Raw genomic sequence first — 22203 nt, 5'->3', positions numbered from 1 at the left:
GACCTCGTGCTTCCCCCACGCCTTTGTAATTAGTAATCGAAACCGACGTAAACGAGAGAAAAGATTGCCAGAAAATTATCGGTACGATATCGGCAAGTCTTCGATCAATGACGATTCGGGATCATCGATCTTATACTTTACTTTGTCGCATCTTTGAGGTAAAACTTAATTATTCTCGGAGAAAATTCTAACGTGATATTCAGTGGAATAAATAAAAATGTTAAAAAAATAACGAAGAATCCGTCGAAGTTTCAAACTCGATTTTATCGAAAACCAGTCCCCGAATGAAAAAATTGTATTCCTGAATTCTAGCGCCTAATCCTGAACGATTGGCGACTAGTGTTCAGAGTATTCTGCAAAGTTCATTCGTCATAGTGCTTCTGGTGTTTGCAACAGATAGTTACGTGTGTGTTACAATTGTGACACAATATGTCGCGAGAATCTGGTACGTAATAAAAATTCGAAACTTTGTATCGTGTAATTTGTTATACGACATTTTTCAAAGATAAAAAACAGCGTGTGTAATTTATCGAAGGCTAATTAATCATAGCTAAAAGCTTTCTTATCTCGAATGATTTATTGCTTCCTACTATTCACGCTTGCAGTCCGAGTCAATGAATGCTGATAGCTACGCGACAAATGTAAACTTTGCATTATTAACAGGATCTCCGGTTCGTTCATTAAAACGGGAGATACGGTGTGAATATCTTAGAAAACGCGCTCGAAATTTACATATCTTTCGTGGATCATTATTCAACGTCACGCGGTATTAACGTTAATGTTACGAACATGTCCAGTGCTTCGTTATTCCTTTCATCATTTTACTTCGATATTATCTCTGTACGACGTTGGCCAGTTTTTGCAATAATTAATTCTGAATCCTATTCATCGACTAGAAAATATTATTTCGTGAAATTCCAAACGATACTTTTTGCCAAGCGAACGTTCGATACGAGATTAGTTGAAATAAAAAGATTCAAGTACTTAAAATAAGAAAATGGGTTGTTCAACGTGATATCTGTTACATAGCAAATCCAGACAAGAAGATCAGATATTAGTCAGCAAAAATTTGTTCGTGAAATTGAAGGCTCAGTTTGAAACGGAATGCAAGGACTTAGAAGGGCTAGCGGAGCTCGTCATTGGAAACTGGAGAAGCAGTGGTGAGAAGGGCGACGGGAGTCACCCTTTCGACCGCTTTCCACGGCCACTAGCTATTTCTCTCACTCGAGAGAGCACTCCGCGCAATCTGCCGCCCCGCATTTGCATACATAAGCTATTAAGCAGCTCTTTTCATTTCCTCCCGTTTATGACAGTTTAGTTAGAATAATGTTTTACAAGATTGCCGCGCGAACACTGCTTCGCCTAATGACATTTCTCCATCTGATTAATGCCCCTCCGCGTTATCGTTCACCATGCAATGCCACCGTTTAAACGACCTTTCGAAATCGATCGAGTCCAGCCGAATTGAACCACTTCGTACTGAGCGATCGAAAAGAAATGCCTTTTGTCGTTGAATTAGAATTTTAGAAAATATTACAGTTGCCTATCTTCTTATCGTTATTCCCACAGACTTTATCGTACGAAACTTGATTTCCTTACAAACATTGATCGAACGAAATCTTTAAAGGTCTGTACAAATTTCCATTCTTCTGTTTTAACTTTGCGCAAGGAATTCTCGCAAGCAAGTTTGATGATAATCTGTTTGAAGTTAATAAAAACCACGGGAGAAATTTTTAATGAAAATTCTTGCTCCGTACATAAGTTTTTACGAGGCACTTGTATTACGATGGTTTTGCAGAAGATATTAAATAATCGGTGAAACAATACATCTGGTAATATGTCGGTCTGTGATGCGCGAGAGACTGGCTGCTCGTTTTTATTGTCCTCTTTATGGACACGGGACGAGCCGTTTTGAAGGCGCGTGTCATTATTTACGACGTTGCCTCTATTTTAAGATGATACCGCGGCTTAAGACACGAAATTTATAACCGCGAACGCGCCATATGCGTTCCTTTGTGAACCAACAGCAATGTTTCGAGATATCCGTAACGAATACGCGGCACTTGTAATTCATGAGTCCCCGTAACATTATGTGCTAAATATCCCTCGTTACTCTTGTCCGCCGTAACCAAGGAAAGTTACACCATTTTCGATGTAATATCGCGATTACGCAACACGTGTAGAAAAATCGAGAAATGTGAAATCGAGATTAACGGAAAGATACGAAGATGCGAACAAGGCGTATAAGATAAATTAAAACGAATTGCTATGGCTCGTGTGACTATACGAAATGGAAATATTTGGATCCTCTTCTTCCACTTAGAAAAGAGAAAATGTAATGGAATTTTCGACAATGAAAGTACGAGAGGAGATAGCCGCAGAAGGCAGATAACAAGTATGCAGATTCCCCCTTCAACCGATACAATATTTACAAGACTTTCAATGTTTCAGAGGCGCAGTAGCCTACTGTATTATTTATACTCCATTGCTTATGAATAACTGCTTCTATCCGAAACGCATACGTATCTGCGCTTAAAGTGGAATTTATATCGCGGCCGTTTCTCTTTTTCCGCCAACGTTTTCGATTATTTGTATTCATAGCCCAGGAATCGGGCAAATGTGGGAATTTCTGTCATTCGGAAGAATATTAGTAGACAAAACTGAATACTCGTTATCGTTCCGTAAAAATTAGTTAAACTTTCAGAAGTTCAACTAACTGTTCTAAATAATTTCAATCGAAAATAAAATCAGAATCACTTTTCGAAACGTGTTGTAAATTCATAATCAACTGATATTCGCGGTAGTAAACTCTCTCTCTCTCTCTCTCAATAAATATATTTTAAACTGAAATATCGCAGCTGCCTTCTTATCGCTGCATATCGAAACCATCGATTCGTTCGATCCACGTATAGAGACAGTGTTTTCATTTATGAGTTAACAACGTTGCGAAAGCAGGATCAAGCTCTCTTGTCCGTGGCGTGGCCTCGCCGGCGAGATTTCATTAGAGGGCCGGTGATATCGCGGCAGAAGAAGAATAATAAGTTGAAGCGCAATTAATAAACGCTCTCGATCGGCGTCGTATATCAGGATGGGTAATTAAGCGCGTAACTATAGAATCTCGAGGCGTGGCCATCCCTGGCTAACCTGTTGTACGCCGCGACGAGGGAGGGCGGTATTATTAGTCGCAAGACGCTATAAATATAAGCCGTTACGAATTAAAAGAACCTTCCCTGCCTTTATTACAACATTTTTAATTACTGTGAAATGGCCTGAAATTTTTTTCATCCCTCCTCTACTTCATCTACTTCGTCTACTTGCTCCGTTTACGAGCTGCGAGAAAACGCACTGCTGCTAATTAAACGGAACGCTTCAAATGCCGAACACCGAGCGCGTTAGATCGGCCCCCTTTCGCAAGCCTCCATATCCGCCCCCCTCACCAGTTCTTCTTTCTTTCTTTTCTTCGATTCCAGTTCGAGGGGTGTATCTCGCGAACTATGTCCTATGTTGGAAATAATCGATTTTAAGCAAATAGCAATTCTATCGAATCGCTCTGTGTTGTGGAGCACGAGGATCGACCTAAGCGTCAGAAACAAGAATTCTAACCAACCTGCGAATTTTTACGTAATTTCATACATTTACGGAGATAATTATAGAAATGAAATTTAAACAGAGATTTATTCGACTTGTCAAACATCGCTATACCGTAACCTTTTGTAGCTTTAAATTTACATCACGCAACAGCCATAACCAAAGTTGAGAAAGTTACAGCTTAAGAATGTACGCTTTCGACTGATCGCTACTTCCATTTTCCAACTGAAAGATTTTCTGTGCGGTGGAACTTTTCAGCAATTCGTATATCCACGAAGCAACATTTTTCGAAAGAAAAATTTTCCGTGACAAAGTAGCTTTTCAACGATGCAAACGCGGATTCTGGTCGAAAGGAAGCCACGTTAGCGTTCGCATCGTTTGCATATCCTTTTGAAGCTGGCCTCCACGGAGGAAGAGTGTAATCCGTTTCAGTCGCTCAGTTTATTCTGCATTGTGTTAATACACATACAATGGCCGGTCGCATAAGATACGGTGTGTGCATGTAGACCAGACGCGCGACCTATTCAAAAGGTGAGTATGCAATTGAAGAAAAATGCATGTCCTCTCGTCGGACCGTTCAAAAGCTCGGGAAAGCATTTCCATACATTTACAATTCTATTATGCATTTCTTTATGACGCCGTCGTTATAATAAGCGCGGCCCGAACGCAGAGGCTTATTAGCAGTTATCGGTCAACGTTCTGCTAACAATGCTTCTCCTTCTCCTTTTTCTTCCTTTTTGGTTTTCCTCTTCTTCTTCTTCTTCTTCTTCTTCTTCTTCTTCTTTTGTTATTTTCACCATTGACGACATTGTTTGTTAAACGTAGATTCTGTACAATGAAATTTCAAATTCTGTTAAATTCTTTTATTACTGTTTGTTTCATACTCTTCCAGATCTTATTTTTGCTTGCGTTATTTACGAGACTATGTCGTCTGAAGAAACATAAGCACAATTTTGTTCATTTTCTAATCATTAGGATTCCTTTCCATTCGATACAAATCATTCGAAGGATTCCTTTCCACTTTATACTTGAAATAATATCGTATTTTTATCCAATCGTCAACGCGACGCAAAATCATTCCATTTTCAAAATTCCACGCATCGAATCATCGAAAAACACGACAATCTTGCTTGCCAATCTTCCATTTAATTCCGAAAACAAACTGAACCACCCATCCCAAATCGTACATCAACAATTTCCTTGGAACCAACCTACCCGGCACATTGTCATGCAAACTGGTGTTGGAGAAAGAAAGAAATAAAGAGGGGACAGAGGAAGAAATTTCAGCAGGCATGAAAACGTTCAATTTCGACTGGGTCGATTCGCTGATTCCTAAATAGAAGGTAGAGCGTCGTCGTCGAGCACCACAGGTCTTCGATGTTTAATCGTCTGTCAAATTCACGGTACGCAAGCTCGCTATCAATTCGCTTCAGGGGGTAGAAGAACGCGTAAGAAGGGGGGAAAACGACTTGTATCGGAAGACTAGTACGTGAAAAGTTACAATCGGCACGGAAGGTACGATTTTAATAACCATTCGTTTCGAATCGCAGTTAGGTCGCAGTCCAAGCACGAGAAAACGAGTTTCGTTCTTCTGTCCCTCTTCTTTTTCCAATTTTCTTTCATTTTGAGGCTCCTTTTACCATCTTCTTTCGCCATTCGTGTATTTTTAAATAATTATTCACGTTCCTTTTTTATTCGCGAATTTTTTATTCGCTCCTTTATTTCACATTTGCCTTACCTTCTATTTCTATCCTCTCTTTTATCGTTTATTCTTCCTTTCGTTCCAGACTTCGCGTCTTTCCCATAACACACATAGTCGGTTTGATTAGAACGACACGAGCGATAGAACGCGCCTCGCGAGGAGGAATACGATCGTCCTATGTATTCATTTGCTGAACACGTTCACCGCGTGTAAACTAATTTACTCGAGAGAATCGGCTAGCTACCGTTACGTACATTATAATGTATACACGCATGTTCGATACTCGCTGCTTATTTCTTCCTCTCCTTTTCTCTCCCAATTTTTCTTTTTTTTCTAAGATCACTATGCTATCTATAATTGATATCTATGAAGAATCGATGTATCTTTGGTAATATAGTGTGATTACGGAGTAAGGAAATTAAAGACAACGTATCGTCGATGAACTTGATTCCCCGATACGTATAGCGCTTCAGACGCGTTTATTCTATAGGTTAGTTTGTTTGTTTTGGTAGCAATGCGTTAATTACATTTCCCGTGAATAGCTGCACGTTCTTTTTTTGGTTTCTATGCAATTATAGCACTGTCACTGCGTGATATATGTATGCTCCGTTTCTATGTCAAGTACTTGGTTTATTTTACTCAGCTCGTTTCTTTGCCGTTAAGAACATATCGTCGATTCGCTGGATGTCCTAGTCTCGGCAGCGCTGCACTCTTCAGTTTTACGATTAACTAACTATCTGGCCTCGTGAGTTTTAAATTAAAAAAAAAAGAGAGAGAAAAAGAGATAGATATGTTTAAGATTAAGAGTTAAGGATATAATCGTACGCGATATTGCTTATACAGAATATCGAGCGTGAAAGATTTAACGGTCGAATGACATTTATTGCCACGAAGCTCGTCACAGTATAAATTTTCCTCAAGTTTGATGGCAAGATCGCGGCAAGTTGACGCCTTAAATGTCGTCCCTCGACGAAGAAGATTCAACGTGATCGTTATTATCAACGTAGCGGCTCTCGTCCGGGGAACTCTTCTCAATTAAAACCGCCTTAATGTATGCATCGAGTTCTATGCTCTGTAGCGGAAGCCGCGAGAGGGACTCTAAGGTGTTTGGCCGTGAGAGACGGTTTGATTTAAGATGAGACGTCAAGTGTAGCCAACTTCGAAGGGCGAGGCAAAATCCTCCGTGTCAATTCTCAGAGCAATCTGCCGATGCAGATTAGGATAGTCTCTGTTCGTCCTTTGCTCGCGCACGATTCAACCGCCGACTCTTCTCTTCTCGTGGTCTCGCGTGTCGAGATTAATTGGGTCGAATTGTCCTGACGGAATTAATGTCGCGAGTTCGATTCGCCGCGAACGTTTTGCAAACTAACGAGCTACCGCGATCTCGTTCCCCGCCCGTTTCCATTAATTGTACCGCGTTCATCGCTGATTTACGAGTTACTCTCTTAATATACCGAGTTTCTTGCTTCTTCGTTTACGGATGAGAACCGTCTAATGAGATTTTAATGAAATGAACGGAGTTGGAAGCTGATTTTGTTGAATTTGTTAAAGATCAGTGGCTAAAGCGATAGACGCAATGGCAACTTTTTAAACTTTCACAGAAAGATAAACGAAGGAAAATGGAAGACGTCGAGCAGTTTGCACATCCTATTACATACACATATTTCCCCTTTATAAGCCGGCGAAAATTAATGCGTGCAATTTAACGCTTTTTACGAGGAATCGTTTAGACGTTAGCGTGATAGCCGTGTAACAGGTATACGCAAAGAGCCTGCCATAAACGCCATGACAACGTGTATGTATGAAAATGAGGTACAAATTCAAAGTTCCATATCTGTCGTCTTCGCTGCTACGTATAATCATTTTCAAACCGAACTAGCGCTATTCTTCCACGATATCCTCGTAAAAAAAAAAAAGTGAAACAAAAAATCAGGCGTATCGGTAAAGATTACTTTGTCTCTGCTTGAAATTTAAGAAATTTCACGAGGATAGAAAAGTACGATTGGGGTGAAAAGGATCGAAAGAACGAAGCTGAATTAAAGACTAACGACAGTCGTGGATGCACGACGGTGCATTACGACGAGTAGGTCCAGAAGTTACGTAACGAGCAGCTATTTGACATGGGACGTGTGTTAGCCAAGGGCTGTGAGCTTTCTCTCCTCCCGTTGCTTGCACTTAGCTGAGGGGTGAGTGTCCTGGGGATGCGAGCCTCCAACTGTTATGGTCAGGATTACCCCCGGGGTCGATGCGTTGGGGTCTCTCCATTCCCCCCGCTGACCGACACACTTAGAACAACAATAACTCAGTAATCCACGCGGACCTGCGTCTGGGCGCCGATGAAAAATGTAAAAATCCGGAAAACCGCTGCCCCGTGACAGTTCAATACATTTTAAATGCGTTCCGGCGCATTTGTGGGATACGATAAGCGTCCACGGTATCCAACGCCCCCAATATGTCCGTTATTTATTGTCAGATTTATGGAATAAACGAGTAGCGTGTCACAGCAGGCTTAAACCATGTGGTTTCTTCGATTATGTGCGTGTATGTGTAGTTTTGTTCTATTATTAATGCTTCTGGATACGGATGATGCAGTGTGTGTATGAATATTTTTGTAGCAAGTTTAAACAGGCTAAGGGTGATTTTATAAATATTCTATCGATCGCTAAGAGAAGAAATTAATCTGCGTGGTATCGAGGAGTTAATTTTGTATTACGTTTCTGTATATTTTTTAAATTACTTTCTTCGTATCGTTCGCTTCGTTTCGATCCTATTATCGAATTAATTTATTAAGATTTTCAAGGCATTCGCTCGATTTGGAATATTCGCGGCTCTCTCTCTTCAGCCACGTACAATTCGCAACATGGAAATATAGTTAGAGGGATACCTTTTGAAAAGAGTGGCCTAACAGGGTGCGGAGTTTACGCTGGCGGCGTTGAGTGGATCCTAATAAAAGACTATAGTCGGCTTATCGAATCTCGGATTTGCGGTGGCGGAGAGTGTTCATAGCCTGTAGCCATATTCACCCCTCTGTCAACCTTCAACCTCCGGCTCCATTATCCTAGCTTTCCGTCGCGATATCATTTACCGACACTTCCAGTATCTTGAGGAACGTTTGGTCTTATGGCGCGCGAAATCTCCGCGCTGGAGATTTGAATGTCTCGGAACCGAGACGCGAGGTGTTATAAACCAAGGAAGGACCTGCGACAGTACGCGTCGATAATCGTTAAATTTTCTATGCATAGTAGCTACTCGATAAATTTTTAAACGTTTTAAAATATCAATAGTACGACGTATGACGTTTGTCTGTTTTACATTTTTCTCTGAACTAAACAAATAAGGGCGATATCTTCGAGTGACTTGTAACGAATTAGAAAATACTTGGTCATAACAACGAGGAAAGAATGGAGCGAAGGAAGCTCTCTCGATGATGATCGAAACGATGAACGGTTAAAGGAGACAAAAGAAAAGAAAAAAAAAAAAAGAAAAAGATGAGAAAGAAGAGAGGAAAGAATAGGAGGGTTGGTGGAATGCCTTTATACGGCGCATCTCTATGAGATTCTTTCACGACACGCCGATTTAAAATGCCTTTTAAGAAGCTAGGTAGGGATTGGTGGAATTGTGCCGGGCTGAATCGAACGTTCAACGTCTGTACCCTCTGATGCTCCGTAAGTTGCATTCCTACTTTCTACCTTAATAAGAACGTCGACGTGTTCGTGTCTATACTTATGCAACGAACCGTGCTCGATTAGACGCCGTGGAAAGGAGCAATATTCGATTTGCCCCTTCGATGAAACGTTCGATCTTCTTGCACCGTTCTTAATTCGGCGCAACGCTTGTTATTAGAATTATAGCTAGAGGATGAGTTGTTTCTTTTCATATTTCCTAATGTTAATGTTATTTCGTAATATTATTATTGGGATACTATTAGTGGGAAGCGTAACGTTGGAGAATCTTTATATTTTTACGAAATATACAGATTCTAAGCTATGGAGGTTTTACAAGCTCGGAACGGTAAAGTTAGTTTGGAAATGGCAAGAGGCGATATCAAATTAAACACATAATGCTCTTCTGTAATTTCGTGCCAAACTTTCGATAGACAAAACTTACGAAACGATCTGATATCACGGTTTTTTATGATCTTCGTATATTATAGAAATTACATTAATTTCTAACCAGCCTCCTAATATGTAGCGATAAATGAAAAAATCAAGAATTAAAAAGTGGAGAAGATTCGAAAAGAGGAGGATTTAGAGGGAGCGGGAGGGGATGAAGCATCGCACGAGCATAGAAGACGAACAAGGGAGTCCAAGCGGTCCTTCGGGAAACAAAAGCGCTCGTTTGGCCGCATTATAATACAACGACAGTGAACATATCCCGCAACTTAAAATCGCGCTGCTTTGCAATTCCGCTCTCCATCTCGAATTTTTACATAATCGCGTTTCAAAGCCGGATAATATTTATACGATAATTGAGCTGGCCACGTCGGCGCACGATAATGCACGCACATTATGGAAATGTGTAAACGCGGTGCTTTGATCATTTTCTCCATTCGTCGGATTACATTGCCTCTACTCTTTCTTCTTCTTCTTCTTCTTCTTTTCTTCTCGTTCTTTACTTCTTAAAGTTCCTTCTCCGAGACGATTTTTTCTTATAAAGCAACGATCATATTATTTGCTTCTTTTTAAGTTTTACGCTTGATGTTTTTAATAACGAGATCGCGTAATTAGAGGTCTCTGCGTTATAACAGTTACTCGTAGATTGGAAGCTATTGTTCCGAAAGTTGTAATATTCTTCGATCGTATATTGAAATTAGTTTTTTTTTTTTTTTTTATATATTGTCCTATACAATGATGACAATCGCATCTCGTTACGGTGCTAATGAGATTCCAAGATGTTTTGTACGAAACATACAATCTATGTATATATAAAAGATTTGTATGCAAAGTGTTGAAATAATTTCGTGAGGCTATGCGACACTCAACCTAATAAAACACACGTGGACGACGCAATCACCGATGATCGACGTCGTCGACATCGTCGATGTGGACGAGGGCCATGGTGTTCGTTGCGTAAGCTTATATATATATATAGAGGATCGCAGGCCCGCGAGACGACTTTGAACCGGCCATTATGGAGATTCATAGGAAGCATATTATGCGTTATATTATGCGTATGCAAACGGAATTACGTGTTCGAGGTCGCGGCTGAGGGAATAAAACGCGAGCAAGGCGAAAACTTTTGGTAATGGGGATTATTACCTACGGGTACGAGGCGCGATTACGGTTCGACTCGCGTCCCGCCGCAGTTTAGTCCCATTTACATTGTTAATAGAATCATTATTAGGTTATCGTGGCGATTTATTCGACTAATTGGGACCCGGACCATTCGTGGACCCAAAGGAAAAATGCTCGGCTCGATCAGAACGCTCGGCTGTGGCGGCTTCGAGTGCCGGTTAACGCCGATCCGACGTTCCGTTCTTGCCACGAATATTCGAACGTTATTATCCTGCTGATACAGGCTGCGAAATCATAGAGCAGCGAGCGGGCGCGCGAGGGCCTGGCTCTGAAAAAAAGTTAATCGTCGAGTAGCGCAATAATTACTTTCGCCCGGCTCTGCCCTACCAGCTTCACCGCGAATACGCTTGCTCCTCGTCTCGCGCGTTTCCATCCTTCACCTGCGTATTCGCCAATCATTACGTTTTTAATGGAAATTTATCGTTTTCTTTTTTGCCTCGTTGGTTCGCTGTTTGGCTTCGCGTTTTTGTGATGTTGATTTTTGCTTGAAAGGAATAAAAGGATGTGATGTGTGACAAATGAGTTTCTTGGAATACGACGGGCTTGTGAATTGAACGAATTTGAGAAGTCGAAATCGTAAGAAGTAAGAGAGGATTATATTTTAACGGGAATAAGGAAGAACTATGGTATTGAAAGAGGAGCTAGATAACGATTTAACATGACAATGTCTGGCAATTCGAGAAAATTCGTCAGATTCGCGATTCCACGATCATCTAACACCGTAGAAAGGTAACTATCACCTTGCGGAGAATCGCGTATACGTTCGGCTGCCAGGTAATTTACATCACAAGAAAAAAGTCCTCGATACCTTAAAAATTCTCAACGTCGTTTACTCCTCATTTTCGAGCTATCCAACCACATCGATTCACACGGCAGCTGCCTCGAAATTTCGTCGGACCCCTTGAATCGCGCGATTTGCATCCTTCGGCCTTTAGCGAGTCGCTCAATTGCTAGCAAATATCATTTGTAAATAGAAATAAATTCTTTTTGAATAATAGCAAACAGAGCATTAGCACCGGCGCTTACAACTACAATCAAGTTCCGAAGTATAAAGAAACGTTGAATCCCAAATAAATATTTTTATTTTTCGACAAAAGTGATTTCCTCAATAAAAAAAAAAAAAAAAAAAAAAAAAGAAAACACATCAATCTCTTCCCTAAATTCAAGTAAATAGCTATACTCAAAAAATGATCTACTTCCAATAAGAAACATTCTGTCTGTAGAAGAAATAGAATAAAAAGAGCCAAAGCAAAGGAAAGAAAAGATTAGAAGAAAGACTCCAATATCAAAGGAAACAAACCAACAGATAAAAAGGAAATGAACGCACATAAAAAAGAAACGAAGGCAAATAGAAGAATCGAACTCGGCATGCATTCTGACTAAGTGCTAGCATACCTTTCGAAAGCGTAGTGTCTCTCGTCAAATCTGTAACACATAAACAAGCATACGTCACTACAACAGCATTGGTAGAGGATCCGGCGCTGGGGTCATTGGATCAGAATAAAAGCCAGTGTGTGCTAGCCCGACCCGTTTTATAAACTAGTTTCGTGCAGCCTTTTCAGAGCGAGGGAGAACGAGAGAAGAAACCGCGTGGATAGAGGGAAGGGAAAAACGAAGGAAGAAAGAAGGCAGGGGATGGAGGATAAAAGTGAAGGGTGGCTGGACGAAGATTCAGGTGGGTAAAAAGTGAAAGAGAAAGAAAGAAAATGGGGAGAAGAACCGCGAATATTATTTGAGCCGGTAGACGGGTAGTTTGGTGCACATAAGTAGTTATACCTATAAGTAGACATAATCATCACCAGCGTAGGTAGGCAGACGGACGGGTAAGGTTAATTTCCAAACCCCGTATTATGGTCCCCGAATCAAGTTTTCCATAGTATAATAAGCAATTTTATGACGTGCACTCGTAATTATATTGAGATTAGATAAGACCGGACCCGTTTAGTTTTTGCAGCCCCTAACCTGCACGGGCATTGTCCAAGTGGAAAAATTTGGACCCGCGACAATGTTTGTGTGCGTCCGTGTGTGCGATTCGATACGTCTTCGTAGAACGTCTATACGTTCACGTGACTTTGATGATACGTCTGTGCCTCTCGGGAACATCGTTAAGGATGAAATCGATCAGCTTCATTTTGATAATGAAAGCTGCAACATGTCGATGACTATCCAGTTGGTAATCATTTGAAGTAATATTTAAATAGGCGAAGTGTGCGTTTCGTGGATTCGTTCCAGAGTCTTTAAACTATTTACTGTCGGCGAATTTAGAAAAGTTACGAGAAGAATTGACTTAACTTCCGAATATTAAAATCGCACCGTGGTTATTCAAATTCTCTGTTTTCAGTAACGATTCCATTTTCTGAGATCTGTAAATCCAAAAAGCACGGTCGTATGCTCCTGAACGATCCGAAATCGATTTGCAAAGAAGAATGGAGAAGAAGCAAGCGTACCGGGAGCGATGGTTTTTGTTTGGCGCGAAACTCGAACCGACAACAAACAAGCCCCGCGACACGTTGCATTTACAATGCTATTTTTCTCCTAAATGGAACTTCTTCTGATATCGCGATCGAGAAGATCGGCAGAGGCCGGCGTTTTTCCGATAGACCGTGATCGAGGGTGCGCGGGCCCGCGGCTCGGAATGTCGGACGAACCGATAAAAACCGAATCAAATATCCTACCGTTCGGTCTTCGTGGGCCTCGGCCCCGACTAATGAAAATACCCATTGTTAACCGGCCGGTTTTGCGCCGAGAAATTTTCGGCCCCAGTATCTCGATCTCGTGCGGCATTTCACTGCCGGACGTATTAGGCTGAACACGTAATTACTGCGAGTTTCTTTCCGCCCTTCCTCTCCAACGACGTACACGTTCTCCTATTTTGGACGCGCCGATCGTTTGAATTGACTCGATGGATAGGAAAAAGTCGCGAGAAGATGCTCTTGGTTGCTCTTGGAAATCGGCGAGAATGTTCTTTCGGTTAGTGGCGATGGGAGGAATTTTTTATTCGATGGAGTCACAGGGAAAACGATGGTTGAAAGCGTTGCTTATATGAGAATCCTTTTGATTCAGACGTTATTTCTTTCAGTTTCGATCTTTTACTGTAACAGATCTGTTTTATTCGTTAAACGTGATAATTCACGCCTTTCTTTGGGTATATATTTTCGTATGCTACGTACATACGTACCACGCGGTCTGTACATTTTTTCGTTCTTAAATTGAAATCTAATTCATTCTTAACAAAGAGCGAGTGCAATTTCGTTTGACGAACAAATTTTCGAGACGTCTTGGCTATCGAAGAAAACACGAAGTCTCAATGCGGAAGACGAGTCGTGGCCTCCGTTGGGAACGTCGATGGCCACACGACAATCGCAGTCAATTGCCATTACGGGAAATTAAATCAGTCGTGCTTCTATTTACGCGGACCCCAGCGTCGTGTAAATTGACCGACCACCGAGAGATAACACCGAGACACTCGATGGTGGAACTGAAAGACGGAATCGAAATCGAAACTTTCCAACGATCTACGAGATCGAACCTCCGACGAGGTTTCACATTATAATATAAATGTATATTCGCAAATGCGATGGAAATTCAAAGAAAGAATCAATCTACTTGACTTCGTAAGAAGAACTTAAATTCACAATAAAAGAAGATCGAACTGACAAGGAGAAAAGATTTTATCGTAAAATCATATAAGTATACGCTATCGTCGCTGCAACGTTAAAAATTCTCTACTACTAAACAAACGAAACGTGATCAGAAATTCTCTAGCAAAATACACTGTCGACAGCACCATCGAATTAAACGCCACGTTAACATATTTTCTTAGTACACGTACAACCAAGTCAGCGAAGCACTTCTAGACACGATCGAAGATACTATTTATCGAAAACGCTCTACCAAAATACGCTATCAGCGAATCGAACACTACGATACGAGTTGCCTGGTACTAAGCAATGTCTGTAAAGTCGCGGTAACGTAATGGTATCTCTCGTTTGGTCCGCGACGTCGACTCAAGACTCGAGGCATCGAGAAGATGTCGAAGCGGTGTATCGAGCTATTGACCTCGAAAAAGGAGGAGAAGAAGCCTCGGAGCTTCATTGAACGAGTCGAGAGGGTCGATACCGCGGGCGAACGGAAGAACGTGAAAACAATTTGAATCGCGGCCGGTTGCATTCATTTGGGGATCGGTTTTGGAACGGTTTCTCCCTGATCCGCATTTAAGTTAGCCTCACGTTCGGCCGCAGCACGTGATCCAGCTGCTCGAGAGGAATCCCACGTATCCGTGACGTCACTCCTATCTCGGCCCTCTTGGTCGAACACCAAGCTGCACGAGCCGATACCGGGCGCGAGCGCGAGACTTCTGTCTAGTCGCCTGACTTATTAGGAATTCCGCTCGTCCCACGTGCAGAAATTCGGCTGCGCCACGTGCATTCGCCGGACGCACGTTCTTATAATTTGCGAGACGTCGCTGGACTGCTTAAACCGACGCACAGCCCTCTTTCTACACCCGGTTCTCCGATCCTTGTCGACCGAATCGGTTCACCGTTCACGGCTCTTGTTAGCCCTGTCGATGCCACCATGCACGTACACGGACTCGCGAAAGTATTCAGAAGTTTGTAAACAAATACCTTTTACGAGCGTATTACGCGTTACATTTTCATTAGCGCTGTTAGCGATATCCCGATGTCTTCGTCCTTAGAATGTATTCGTGCGATTGCTACGTTGTATCGATACTTACTGACTTTTGGCAGTGGTTTGAAGCTAGCTAGGAGCTAGGTTACAAACTAGCATTCGAAATAAGAAGAATTAGGTTATATTTTTGAGAAAATTTATGCGACGAGTATTTGAATTTTCTAAACGCCTCTGGTATCTCTTCCTACCTCATCGATATCTTATCGATATTTATCAAAAGTTGCTCTTACTTCGTGTGTTTGTATCGGTGATTTTTAACGTTTAACACGTACCGTAAATTTATGTAAATACTTCTACGTATTAATCTTTTTAATCTACGTCAAAAATAATCGAGCCTCGCCGAAATTTCTCTCGATTCAAGCTCGTTCTTTGAATCGCTAACAAACTCGTCTGTTTATTTATAATGGAAACAGGAGATATCGTAACAATCGTGTTTCAACTAAAAATGACGAATGTTCTCCGAAATCTACCGACTACCCTCCGATTTGATTTTTTCGCCGAGATATCATCGATCTCGTAAACGTTAGTTTCGTGGCAGAGGTGCCTTTTTGCGAAACGAACGATCAGCAGCCCGCATCATTCCTATTAATCACCACATTATCATTTAATTGATACTCTCGCGGCATGGCGTATAATGCCAGAAAAATATGCGGAGGCAGCGTATTCTTTCGGCCGTGGAGGAACTTTTTTAGCTCCCCTAAATCATGTCAGATAATAAGTCTCCGCGAATGTCCTAACGTACGGCGTGATAATTCACGATGATAGATATCGTAGCCGAATATTCGCATAATCCTTTCTTTATATTGGTCGATCAAGGGAATAAGATTTGTGGTGAAGCATCGGCGCCCCGTGGATACGCGCATGCCCCCTTCGTAGCTCTCTAAATCTTGCGCCATTTTGGACCATATTCGGTCACGCGACTTTTCCTTTCTTCTTTTCTTTTCTAAGAAGAACGCAGACCTTGACAATTTTAGACGCTCCTAACGTTAAATAAAATAATCGAAGATCACAGGAGAAAAACCTGGCAAGTATACTTTCGATTCTGCGATACTTAACAGAAAAACAGACGAAAGGAAAAGAGGACGACTACGCGAAGGATATTCCACAGAAAACGAAGAAAAATCTTTACGATTATGTGTTTCTTATGTACGTGATACAAAAGAAAGTCTGTAAATCTGACAGGCAGGCTGTAAACAAGTATGTAGTACTTGGAAGAAACATCAAAGAACCACGCTAAGGCGGTCGTCGGAAGAAAAGAAGAACACTCGTATATCGTAAACTTCTTGTATGAATTAAACAAACTGAGTATCCGATATAAGCAAAACATTAACAAACTGATCGAACACATCCATCGTCCACCATAGCCTCCAAATCATTCACTCCCTTCTCAAACCTCTCCGCACTTCCATAGAACTTTAGAAGCCTCTACAGAACCTTTCGTCATTTGAACAAAAAAAAGAAAAAAAAAAAAAAGAAAGAAAAAGAAAAAAAGAAAAAAGATAGAGAGAAAGGGAGAAAAAGAAAGAAACGGTAAAAAAGTTGGAAAACAAAGGGGGAGGAAAAAAAAGGAGTAGAGGCACGGAGTCGCGGTTCAAGCCGGTAACACGGGACACGGTGAAGAGAGAAGAATGCTCGGTATAGATCACCGGTCCAGAGCGTAACGCGGGGCATTGGTTACGGTAGGCGAGAGCGTGTAGAAACGCGCATTGTCGAGCTCTCATAAGACCAGGAGGAAATCGCGCGCGACAATAGAAGGAGAGTCGGGGCACTCTTCGTGGCAATAGAGGCCGAACGAGTCGGCTGGAAGAAGAGGTGTTGCGCGCGTTCGTCGCATAAGAAAAGTACCAAGCCGATGTCTCGACGCGGCCGTCCCAACCAACTCGGGGAAAAATCTTCCTTCGTCATTGTTTCGCTCGTTTCTCTTCCTTTCAACGTTATTTATCGGCCGGTTGAATATTCAGCCAGCACCGGGCACAAAACCGTCGGGACACAATCAGAGGAGCCATTTGGACCTGTGAGAGGCCAAGAAAGTTGGGAACACACCAGCTGCCACACGGTGTTCTGTGAGACGCGAGTACCCGACGACGACGACGACGACGACGACGACGACGACGACGACGACGCGAACGCGTATAAACGTAAGAGTCTCGGTCGTGCTCGCACACGCGCGTTCCGCGTGGATATTGTTGGGGAACGAGGTTGGACGTTGGACGAGCAGCACCGTCAACGCGAGTACAATGCCGCAAGAACGGCGGAATGCATTAATATTAATAGTGGCACCGAAGGAGTCTCCCGTAACGGTGGCTGGAGTCAGGTGAGGCCGTTCCTGCATGAGACCTTTCTGATGTTCACCGGCGAAATCTCTGAATGTCGTCTCTCGCGAGAAGATTCTTCTTTTTATTTGTCTTTTTCACGTTCTTTTTGCTCCTTCTTTTTCGGGTTTGTTCAGTTGTTACGTTTTTTAAGGTAGTTTTAACGAGGTTGGACGAGTTGATTCAGTTTGTCGGAGTTGATGCCGGTTGATGTATCTTATTTGGCGAGATTTTGATACGCTCGATCTAATAGATTTTCCGGAGACGCAACTTTTTCTACGATCGGAGGTATTTTATCTTGGAGAGGTCGATTTGTTTGATAATTAATAAATTTCCTTCAAATTAATTCCCAATGCAATATTCTCAACGACAGAATCTTCTTGTAGACGAACTTCATCGATCGTTAATCAATCATAATCTATCTTTAAAGTTAAGAGATCTTCGAATATCGGAGTCCATCGACTTGGCTTTTTACCGGCTCGAATAACCGAGTGAACGTTCGATCGCTAGAATCTTTTTACCAGTAGCGCAATTTTTTCTCGAATGGTCGTGTTTCCACGCGTACAAAGGATTCGGCCGACCGCTTGTTAGGTTGGCAGCCCAAGCAGAGGCATACTTGCCATTCGATAAGGTTGTCGCCTGGAGCATTGGTTACGCCTCCGAGGTCGCCACCCGTTTACGCCCACGTAGGTACCTTTTCTTTATCATCACACCTTCACGGTTACTCGCCGTTCCGCCGTGTTACACGAACCTCTGCAGTTTAACTGTTAAACCGTACCTGCCCCGCCATTAGTACGTGCGAACGTTCAATTATATCATCGAGATATTTTAATCTTTGTCCGAACGGACAGCGAAATGCGATCAAATAGTTTTCTAGACGAAGAACGACGAAGAACTACTGCTTGCGGCGGTTATTGCTCTATGTAGATTTTGTATTTTTTAAATAGATTTTGATTTACTGGGTCGAAAAAATATTTAGGAAACTTCCTGGTCTTTTGTAGAAAGGGAAGTATTTTGCATGGATCAACGACTCTCTCCAAATTTAATCTTCAACATTAATGCCATTAACCGAGATTCCGGTTAACGCTACACACTAGAGACAATGATCTACAAGCGAAAAACAGAGGTCGGAAATTTTGACGAAATCTCTGTGAAGATAAGAGAAACCGCGTCGTCCCTCTGGTCTCACCAGCCGTACAACAATACGGGCTGATGAATTATTGTCAACATCAGAATGGGTTAGGACCTTCTGCAGAAATTTCATACATACATGTATATGTATATATATATATACATATATATATATCTGCAAGGCGGCATCTTCATAACGCGAGCAAAGGATTTTGATAGTCTTGTAGGTTCAGTCCTAAAGAACGTGGCGAGATGGAGAACGAGATACACCGTGGCAGATGCTTTGTTACGCACTGTGGTGCATAGGTGTATGAGTCATCGTTGTATTAATTAAACAAATCCCGAGGGCGCATAATTCCTTCAAGTACAAGATGCATGATTTTTTTTTAAATTCAGTTCCTCTTACTCGCGAAATGCATAATTTTTACATTCGACTTTCTCACATTTGCAACTCTAAGAGTAACATCTTCTTTTAATTTTATCTCGCCTCTCGACCTCTATTTTATTCTTTCATTTATTCTCGACGGATTATTAAAATTAATATCATCGTTAACGAAAGAAATATAGAAAATATTCTTTACTAATAAGTGACAGATTTGGAACAACAGAAATTTGAACGATAGGATATCAGCGTTTGAGCTTAAGAGGGTACGCGTACGAGGGTATGCTAATTTCGTGAGTTAAACGCGCATAGGGTAGATTAGGCTTACAATGATACTTGCAGGGGTTATAACGTAATTTAAATTAATGAGAGAACGAAACACGAGCATCTCATTACGTATCGTTAAGTTAAACCTACCGGACAAATCTTTCCCTTTTACTTTCACGCTCATATTCTACTAAACTTAATGTTTCGATATTTCATATTTAATGTCAACTACATATACATATATAAAATTACTAAGCTGAAAGTATATTGGAAGTTCAATCCACAAATGAACTCTAACCATCTCAGTTACGTTCAAACACACTCCAGCGTGTTTAAAGAAAACAGTAAAGACGACACAATTTGACGAAGTAAGAAAGGGAAGTAGAAGGATTCGACTGAAGGACCGAACAAAGAGCGGTGACGGGGAACGTGTGTGCGTGGACGCCGGGGGAGAAATAACACAGCTCGTGAAATGGCTTAGGAGAAGAGCTGATCCGACTTCGGATCGGGCCAAGGCGTTTCGTTGGTCGCTTGACCTCGTCGGGTAATAAGAATAAATGTGATTCTATTACGGGTTCAATTGTTACTGCGGCAGATAGGCCGTCCTCGAAGCCTCCGACGAAAGAGGGTAGATGATCGCGACCGATAGCACGGTCCAGGATGATTTTACCTGTACCGACGCCGCTTTTTCGCTCCCGATTGCCACCGATATCGATATTTCGATGGTCCGAACGATTGTTCGTGGCTACTGAATTAGAATTGCGTATTGGAAATAGTTCGCCCTAATCAAATTTGTCCGTCAAAGTGTTAATTGCTATTTTGCAATTGCAAACGATTGTAGATGCGTCGACGACTAAGTCGACAATTGATCGAGTTGGTTTGTGGTTTATCTGATCGTAGGAACTTGAAATGCGATTTTTACAGACAAATTGTAGTTTCATTCGTAGATGTTAACGGTAAGTATTTTACACCGTTAGAAAATTTCGCTTGTAGTTCATAAAAAAAGAAAAGAATGCTGCTATATATTTTTGAAAAAGTTTTATAGGGTGCTGCTTCATACGTTGGATTATTAAAAGCTAGAAGCACATGTTTATACAATAAGTTGGCATTTTCTATACTTTTGAAACACGATTGATATTTACAATGTCCAATCATCGAAGAAAAATCACAGAAATATCAGGGATTCGAAGCAACACCGAAAACTCAAGCACTCGCGAGAAATTACTCAACAGGATAAAACGTACTCACCGTGCGTTGACAGAGGTAGGATTTCCAACGTCGTCCATGGACGGTTTCCTAGAATGAAACCACGAATGAAATTCGTTATTGTTCGCCTGCAGCTGCATTAGAGCGGGGTATTTATACGTGCTGTACAGATTAGGCGTTTGCCACATTCTGCTGTACATTTCCGCGTCCATCGTTCTTTTACTGTCTCTCTGTTCAATCCCGAAGAGACCAACCCTCAGAATCCCACCCCATTGTGTCTATTCATAACCCACTACTTCAAAGTACCCTCTTCCGATCACTTCAAATAACCCAAATATCCATCGAACAAATCAGATCCTCTCAAGTTGACAAATCACCAAACAATTTCTCTCTAACAACGTTTCTTTGCCCAAATGACACCAGCAAGAAAAAAACATTCATCCCGTCAGTGTTCACCAAAAGATCACCGAAAGTCAGTGAAATCGAATGGAAAATCAAAGTTATAGTACGATAACGAAAATTTGTCCTCCTCTTCGCGATACAACTTCGTTTAGAAGTCTGTTTTGTCAAATTTTCACGATCACAAAGCGTCACTGAAACCGTGTCCGAAAAGAAAGTTCCATCGTTAAATCTTCCTCTTCTTTCCAAATTCGTATCCAAGCGAGTAACACGTGGTTGAGCAACGACTCGACGCGAGTGGACGTTGCGAAGTACAACCCCCGATGACGAAGAGGAATAGAAAGGGAGGAAGAAGAGGACGAGCGCGCGAGTACCGCGACCGAGGACAAGACTTTTGACAGGCGCAACACGCACGCGGTCTGAGGGCGTGTGCATAAGTGTCATCGAGTAGAGGCGCGTGTCGGTCTCATGCTCGGCCTTGCCCGAGCCACCCCCGTCAAACGTCACCCCCACCAGTTGGTTGTCGCTCACTGCGCGCGCCCCTAGCACGACTTTCTCGCGCCACACGCGCTCTTACCCCTCGACCAGGGATGTTTAACCCCTGGGCGAGTCTGCACGGTTGCTCGAGAACTCGTTATGTCGCTGTTAATTGCGAACGACGTGGATCTCGCTGGTGGTTTTTCAGGTAAGCGATGGTCTTTTGGAACAGTTTAGCATCGTAGTTCGCTGAAAAATGCTCGATACCCGTACGTTATAGTATAATGATACTGATCGTTATAAGAATGCCCGATACCGATACTTTTAACGATCATTTTCGTTTATTTATACTGGTGCTTTATTTATACGTAACGGCGACATTGTTTTGCCCGGAGTTTGTTTATCGTTACGTTTTGTACGTCCAGACGGTGTCAATATCCCGAGGCAAAACAACAACACGAGTCGCTCTCGATTCGCATCGTCCTCTGACTCATGTACCGCTACATATTGTTTCGAGTATCATATTTTCAAGAATATATCGAAAAAACAAAATTTCAGATCACAATTGCTACGTCTTCCGGGGCAAAGTTACGCGATCATGTTTTTTTGATCACGACACGCAAGAAGTCGGTGCTCCATCTTCATTTGCCTGAGATCAGAAGGGCTACGATGCCAATAAAACGGGCTATCTCGATGGTGGATTGCGTATCTGTGTCTATGCCACAACGTCACCCCTCTTTCGATCCGAAAGTTTCT

At 41.9% G+C, this 22203-nt stretch overlaps 1 protein-coding gene across 9 annotated transcripts in view; it reads right to left on the bottom strand.

Moving 5' to 3' along the window:
* The window catches only part of LOC117241677 (protein trachealess), a 138337-nt gene that overhangs the window by 74504 nt on the left and 41630 nt on the right, over positions 1-22203 (bottom strand). For 3 of the 9 annotated variants that reach the window (XM_033507662.1, XM_033507659.1, XM_033507666.1), the window contains 2 exons: positions 20614-20661; positions 11980-12009 (listed from right to left, as the gene is read on the bottom strand). The exons of 2 other annotated variants lie outside the window; for them this stretch is intronic. In XM_033507662.1, coding sequence (XP_033363553.1) covers positions 11980-12009; positions 20614-20661 — 78 coding nt within the window. The remainder of the gene's footprint in view (positions 1-11979; positions 12010-20613; positions 20662-22203) is intronic. 4 more of the 9 variants (XM_033507661.1, XM_033507664.1, XM_033507668.1 and 1 more) reach the window with 2 other exon arrangements.

This window comes from Bombus vosnesenskii, unplaced genomic scaffold, assembly GCF_011952255.1.
Source record: "Bombus vosnesenskii isolate JDL3184/JDL3185 unplaced genomic scaffold, Bvos_JDL3184-5_v1.1 scf7180000016261, whole genome shotgun sequence".
NCBI lineage: Eukaryota > Metazoa > Arthropoda > Insecta > Hymenoptera > Apidae > Bombus > Bombus vosnesenskii.
This window is presented reverse-complemented; position numbering and strand designations above follow the sequence as displayed.